Genomic DNA, 6,746 nt, shown 5'->3' with positions numbered 1-6,746 from the left:
TTATCTAGCCTCAACATGGAGGAAGTTTTAACGTTCGCTGACGAATACGAAAAAGCGTCAGGAAATATTGGAACCCGTCTTTTCTTACTTAAGAAATACAAGCACATCGTATGTGCTCTCGAAAAGAACTAGGCGTCTCGATGGCTGCAAACGGTCTTAGAAATAGCAGCTATCCGTCTCTCGCGCGTAATAATGGCAGAGTCAAACCGCGTTCGATCACCGTAGCTTTTTATAACGCGAATGGAATTAGGGAACAACGGGACGAAATTCATACGTTTCTTCGCGATCATCAAGTCGACGTACTACTCGTGCAGGAAACATTTCTTAAACCAGCAATGAGGGACCCGAAGGTCTCTAACTACAACATCGTCAGAAATGATAGGACCGGCGCCCCGGGTGATGGTACTGTCATTTACTACAAAAAATCCCTGCGGGGTTAGAAAGTAAAAAACAAAAAACGAAACGTTCCATCGTGTCGTCTAAGCGATAGCGTCTCTCGTTTTCCCGAGAAAGCTAGACAGTAACAGACGATAGTCACTTTCGTGCAAACGAAGGTGAATCGTCAAAAAAAAACTAATTATTGTCTCTGCTGACGATGACTGTTGTGTCATCTGAATTTGACGTTTAAAAATGTAAAATTTTCACGTCAAAAATACAGTTGAGATTCAAAAGTTAGCGTAGTGTGTTGAAGTTTTAAATCTTTTAATTAAAAATGAGTAAAAACGCGAGCAGCGAACAAATCGCCGTAATAGTGGAGTTTATGGAAAGGTACGTTAATAACGTATTTAATATTCTTTTAGGCACTGGCCGAACTTTTTAGCACAATACAGATTTTTAACACTTAGTTATTGTGTCAGGCATGGCGATATCGCCAACATGTGTAACACCCCGCAGGGGAGAGTGAGGCGCCAAGAACTTTGGCACTCGTTAAAGATGTTGCTGGGTCAGGTAGGCAGTGGTCCTGATAAGTCTGTGGAGCAGTGGATCAAGGTTGGTTCTAATATAATAATGATTGTAAAAATTATTCAAGACATACATTCTGAGGCATGTTTATTGTGGCAGACACATCCTTTTTTGACACACAAACACTGTGGGGGGAACTCACTGCAGGAAACTAAAAAAACCTATTCCACCATCACAGTACTTCGGGGCCAACTGTTTTATTAATTTCTCTTTACTTGTTTTATTTATACTAATAATGCATGTTGCTTTATTTTTTTGCATGGAACTCAGACATGGTCAGATTTAAAACACCGTACAAAGCGGAAATGTTTACTTAACCGTAATAACCGTTCTAAAACTGGTGGTGGTCCAAACAAACATATTACATTAAGCGACCTGGAAAAGCGCATCAGCTGTTTAATTGGTGTGCGGAATGTTTTTGGAGGGCCCATCCAAGAAACAATTGTTGTAAGCTAATAACAGATAATTAATTATTTCTGCTTATATTTAATTTGTTTATTTTGCTTATCCTTATGTTTTACACAACAATGGTTTATAGTCGCCATATCAAATATCACTATATCAATATATACAAATATCATATTTCATCATACAAAACTTTATATTTTAGGAACTACCAGTTGAGGAACTGCCAGCTGAGGAGCCCCCAATTGAGGAACCATCTGTCCAAAGATCAATTTTGGATCAGATCACTGACAGTAATTTATTACAATTCTATTATTTCATTTAGAAATAAGATATACAAATCTATTCTTCAGTTGTTAACTGTATTATATACAGTTAACTTATTATATCCATTATATATTTATCATAATTTTTTAGATGATGAACAAAATGATGTCTCTGCTGCCTCCTCTTCCAGTGCTCATGCTGCCCCATCATCAGCAATTGATCCTACATCTGATTTTGGTCATAGTCAAGGTAAATACTAACATACATAGGAATTGAAACACTACAGTTCTAGATTGTATCTTTCCTGTTTCTAGCTTTTCCACCAAGCTTTAAACACACAATTTATTGACAGATGCATCGCAGAACAGACGAAGACGCGTTTTAAAATCAACGCGACGGACCTCCTCTATTGAGACGCCGTATGATCGAGTGGCAAAAGAGTTTGCTGCTGCGGAATTACAGCGGTTGAAGTTGGAGGAGGACCGTGACAGGAGGCAGCATGCATTAGAAATAAAAAGGCTTGAGCTGGAAACCTTGCGTGAAACCAATCTTCACGCAAGGGAAGCTGTCAGAGCCCAGATTGATAGGGATACAATAAATATCCAACAAGCATTCCTCAAACTTCTTCAAGACGCCATAACAAAATTTTCTCATTAACATTACTTCCTTTTTTTCTGCTGGCGGTTCATTCTACCAATCTGGTTATAATAACGAAGTAACGGCCCGAGTCGAGGTTCGCTCGCGGTTTATCCTCTAAATCCGGTTATAATAACGAAGTAACGGCGCGAGCCAAGGTTCGCTAGGGGTTTATCCTCTAAATCCGGTTATAATAACGAAGTAACGGCGCGAGCCAAGGTTCGCTAGGGGTTTATCCTCTAAATCCAGTTATAATAACGAAGTAACGGCGCGAGCCGAGGTTCGCTAGGGGTTTATCCTCTAAATCCGGTTATAATGAAGTAACGGCGCGAGTCCCACGGAGGGCCACACCTTGTGTTGGCTGAGAAAGGAATGTAGCTTTGAGAAGCAGTCTCAAATGCAAAAACATCTAACATTTACATTGTTTTTATTTGTAACTTGTGTAATTTATGTTTTTTTTGTCAATTTTGAAATAAAAATGATCGTAAATAAAGTTTATTTTTCTTTATCATCTAAAGGGTCTATGGTTATATTTATATACCATTTAATATTCCTAAAAGCTGCTATTAATTAGTCTATCCCTAACTGCCCGCCCCGCAATCACATCTAGTCCGTTTTCAACAACAGTTGGTTGTATAGGGTCAGTGGACAAAATGACTTCTGCATCCTGGTCTGTAGGGATTCCTCTTGAATCTAAGAGCATGTTATGCAGTACTACACATGCAATAACAATTTCTGCTGCATAGTCAGGGTGATAATAAAGGACACGTTGACCTAGCAAACATCGAAATCTGGATTTAAGAACACCAAATGCCCTTTCTATGCAGTTTCGGGCCTTGATATGCACTTTAGTGTACTTGTCTCCTCTTGATCCTGGTTCTGCATTCAGGATTGGTGTCATTAGGTAACTTCTTTGAGGGTAACCACTGTCACCTAAAATGTTAAAAGTAATATTAAGTTACAAATAATATTTAATATGTTCCATATTGTCACCTGCTTAATATTTTACTATTAAAATTACTATTACCCAACAACCAAACTGACTCGCCAGATCGTTGCAGAGACTCCATATGGTTTCGCAGTCTGCTACTTTCCCAGATATGGCTGTCATGACTTGCACCACCAAACTTGGCATTAACATTAGTGATTCTGAGATCACTGTCACATACCTAAAATATTTATTTGAGATTTATCCTTAATTCATCTTCTAATTATTCTAGCAAATATTACAAGGTTATACCATTTGGATATTAAGAGAATGAAAGCCTTTTCTGTTATAAAAACAGGGTTCATTTGCAGCTGGACGAACTATGGCCACATGGGTGCAATCAATGGCACCAATTACACCAGGAAAATTAAACTTACTGTAGAATCTGTAAAATAATATGTGCAATTGATTGTATGTGCTCAAGATAATAAAAATAAAATGACAAAAGTTAAATACAATAACCCCATACCCTTGCTTAATTTTAGTTCTTTGTGTGCTTGTTTGTGGGAATTGTACCCATTTATTTGAAAGCACATTCAGAGCTTTTGTCACCTCTCTAATACACTGACTTACGCTTCTTTGATCCATGTGTACCTCATTAGCAATACCTTTCTGATAAGAGCCCATAGCATAAAAGCTAAGTGCTGTTAGCACCTAAAATATAATAATTGTGTCAGTATATGACTCAAATTGTCTAAAGTTAAACTTAATTATATTAAAAATCACAAACATATATAAAAAAAATCAATTTACTTTAAGTTCCAGGGATGTTGTTTTCGAACCTTTTAGACGTGTATTGCGCCTTAGCTCGTCACACAACGAGTGGAACTCTTCCTTATTCAGCCTATAATGAGTTCTAAACTGCCACTCCGGAATTTTTTGAAGTAACCGTTCACGATTCCTAACTCTATTTAGAAGCATACGTTGCCGGTTGATCTTTTTGGCTTCGGCATCCGCAGCTTCTAACAACATGAATGCGTTCCACATTCGAGACATATCTATAATAATATGCCCAACCAATAATTGTTTACTTCACTCAACTAACAAACTTATAATATAACACCAAAAAGATTTTTCACCTTACAAGATTTACAAGGTTAAATTAATATTTAATAATAATTAAAGACATTTAACTAAAGTTGATTCAGTTGATCTCGAAGCAAAACGAGACACCTTTGAGAATCGCCTCAAAAACGAACGATCGTGTCGCTTTAAAAACGATTATGTTTGTCATTTCGTGTTACTGTCTAGGAATTTTAAAGGAAATAGTCGAAAAACGACAGACGAAAGACGAAAGCGACCTTCGTGCGTGTCACTGTCTAAGATTTTCACGCGTGACGTCAGACGTCAGTGTCTCAACCAATCACAATCGAACGATAATCGCTTTCGTTTCGTTCATGTTTTTTACTGTCTAACCCTGCTGCACTGTGTACCGATTGACACGCCCGCGTTAACGCACTTAGAAGCCTCGATCTGTCAGCTGGTCATGACTGGCCACGCCCCAATTACGATAGCTTCAGTTTACCTTCCATGTAGACCAAGCGCAACCATCTTACGATCCGACTTAGAAGCCCTTCTATCCCTAGGAGGAGCCACCATCCTTGCAACCAGAATCAGTAAACGCGGCCGTGCGCTTGATGCACTGTCAAACTTACTCGATTTTGAAATCTTAGCGCCAATAGAACCCACGCACTATTCCCACGTATTGGGACACACTCCGGATGTGCTAGATGTTGCAATCGTCAAAAATATTAACCTTGCCATACGCAATATCGAGTTGATACATGAGCTTTACTCAGATCATCGACCAGTTCTGTTGCAGCTAGGGCCCTCTGCCCCGGCTGACCCTCAACTTAAAACAGTCGTTGACTGGCACAAGCTTAGTGCCAAGCTCAAAAACATTTCATCGCCACACCTAATCGCTATCCCCGACTTAATTATACAGATAACGATATGGGCGTCGCGATCGGCTCTCTAACAAGTCATATCCAAACCGCCATCGACGACTGTTCAAGGCAGATGCCTGAGTCAGACAAACAACGCTGGGCACTACCACCAGATGCCAGAGACTTGCTGAGACGCAAGAACGCGGCCACCCGAGCTCACGATTTGTATTCAACTGAATCGAACCGATTTACGAGTTACGTAAATAAGGTAATATAGGTCCAAATGGCAGAACTAAACCTAGCGACCGTCCTGGATTTTCTTCGGCATAAGTACCCCGAAGTATTTAGGGCACTTTTCGCGTCATGTCCAAACGGTGAAACTGAGGAGCCCGCAGGGCCTTCCCACCCGAACAGCGATGATTCGCTACCGACTAGCGACACGGTGGAGATGGAGTTAGACTCTCCTATGTCACCAGACAACCCCGAAGATGCTGGCGGCCTTTTTACGGTTGCCTGGACTGGCGCTCAATCGAAGCTAAACTCCAATCCACAGACTCGGACCAACTTAAAGTCATTCCTGATCAAATTGAGACCTAAGACGCCGCCGTCGCGGCAATTAAATCTCTCACTTCTCATCTACAGTCATCGAAGAATCTACCAGGATGGTCGCCGACACGGGAAACCATTTCGGCGAACTTCCAGCGACCATTCGACGCTTGATTAGGACCTAAAACACCGCTCTAAGACAATACAGCAGATGTAGAACTGAACATAACAGAACCATCTTACGCAAACTCCAAAGAGAGGTCAAAATGCAAGTAGCGCAATACAAGACAGACAGTTGGGTTGGGATACCCTGGTCTCAGACATCGAACCTTTCAGCACCGCCTTTTGGAGGCTGACTCGATCTCTGAAAACAATCCCAAATACATCAATGCCCCCTCTTATATATCCACATTACAAATCAGTAGCCTTTGACAACCTAGATAAAACCGAATGTCTGGCCAACTGTCTTGAAACTCAATGCACTCCGTCGACAGCACTCGCTAACGCAGCACACATCAACAAATCAACATCGAAGTGAAACGTAGGACGGCCCTCCCATCAGAAGAAGACCCCATAGGTCTCGTTACTCCTGCGGATTGACTAGTATTATTAGCAACCGCCTACTTAAATTACTCCCCGCCCATTTTATCATGCTCCTAGTTATTTAACACCTTACTCACGAACAGCTCATTTCCAGACGCGTGGAAGGAAGCGATAGTCATAGGTATTCCAAAACCCGGCAACCCACCTGATAAACCCCACCAGCTACCGTCCTATTAGCCTACTAAACACAATAGGTAAACTTTACGAACATGTCATCTTAAAACGGCTCAAAACCTATGCATTCGCTAAAAAACTAATACCCGACGAACAATTCGGTTTTCGTTCCCATCACTCATGCGTGCAACAAGTCCACAGATTAACCGAGTGTATTCTTACAAGACTCACGGCAAAAATACCCGTCAACTCTTGCGCCCTCTTTTTCAATGTCGCAAAGTCCTCTCCCCATTACTCTTTTCTCTATTCACAAGCGATATACCTAAAGACCCTCAGGT

General features: G+C 40.7%; 2 protein-coding genes and 1 long non-coding RNA gene across 4 annotated transcripts; 2 read left to right on the top strand and 1 right to left on the bottom strand.

Annotated features, from left to right (window-relative positions):
• The first annotated feature begins 6 nt into the window (after positions 1 to 6).
• LOC106100039 (RNA-directed DNA polymerase from mobile element jockey-like) lies at positions 7 to 5,700 on the top strand. 2 transcript variants are annotated; one of them, XM_013278775.1, is made up of 2 exons: positions 7 to 428; positions 4,680 to 5,700. In XM_013278775.1, exons 1-2 carry the CDS (start codon positions 111 to 113, stop codon positions 5,235 to 5,237), a joined length of 876 nt encoding a protein of 291 aa, XP_013134229.1. In that variant the 5' UTR covers positions 7 to 110; the 3' UTR covers positions 5,238 to 5,700. The 2 variants fall into 2 exon arrangements, with proteins under 2 accessions (XP_013134229.1, XP_013134228.1); XM_013278774.1 differs by having other exon boundaries at positions 7 to 432; positions 4,684 to 5,700.
• LOC106100040 lies at positions 1,429 to 2,661 on the top strand. Its single transcript, XR_001225413.1, has 3 exons — positions 1,429 to 1,661; positions 1,786 to 1,884; positions 1,988 to 2,661. It is a non-coding gene; the product is annotated as an uncharacterized LOC106100040 (long non-coding RNA).
• On the bottom strand, positions 2,799 to 4,655 carry LOC106100038 (putative nuclease HARBI1). Its single transcript, XM_013278773.1, has 5 exons — positions 4,013 to 4,655; positions 3,729 to 3,913; positions 3,512 to 3,644; positions 3,299 to 3,440; positions 2,799 to 3,204 (listed from the first exon to the last, which is right to left on the bottom strand). The coding sequence occupies exons 1-5, from the start codon at positions 4,253 to 4,255 to the stop codon at positions 2,825 to 2,827; spliced, it is 1,083 nt and encodes a 360-aa protein (XP_013134227.1). The 5' UTR covers positions 4,256 to 4,655; the 3' UTR covers positions 2,799 to 2,824.
• Positions 5,701 to 6,746: the final 1,046 nt, after the last annotated feature.

The sequence above is a fragment of the Papilio polytes genome, unplaced genomic scaffold (assembly GCF_000836215.1).
Source record: "Papilio polytes unplaced genomic scaffold, Ppol_1.0 DF824080.1, whole genome shotgun sequence".
Classification (NCBI taxonomy): domain Eukaryota; kingdom Metazoa; phylum Arthropoda; class Insecta; order Lepidoptera; family Papilionidae; genus Papilio; species Papilio polytes.
Note: the sequence above shows the minus strand (reverse complement) of the source record. Positions and strands in the feature narration are given on the sequence as shown.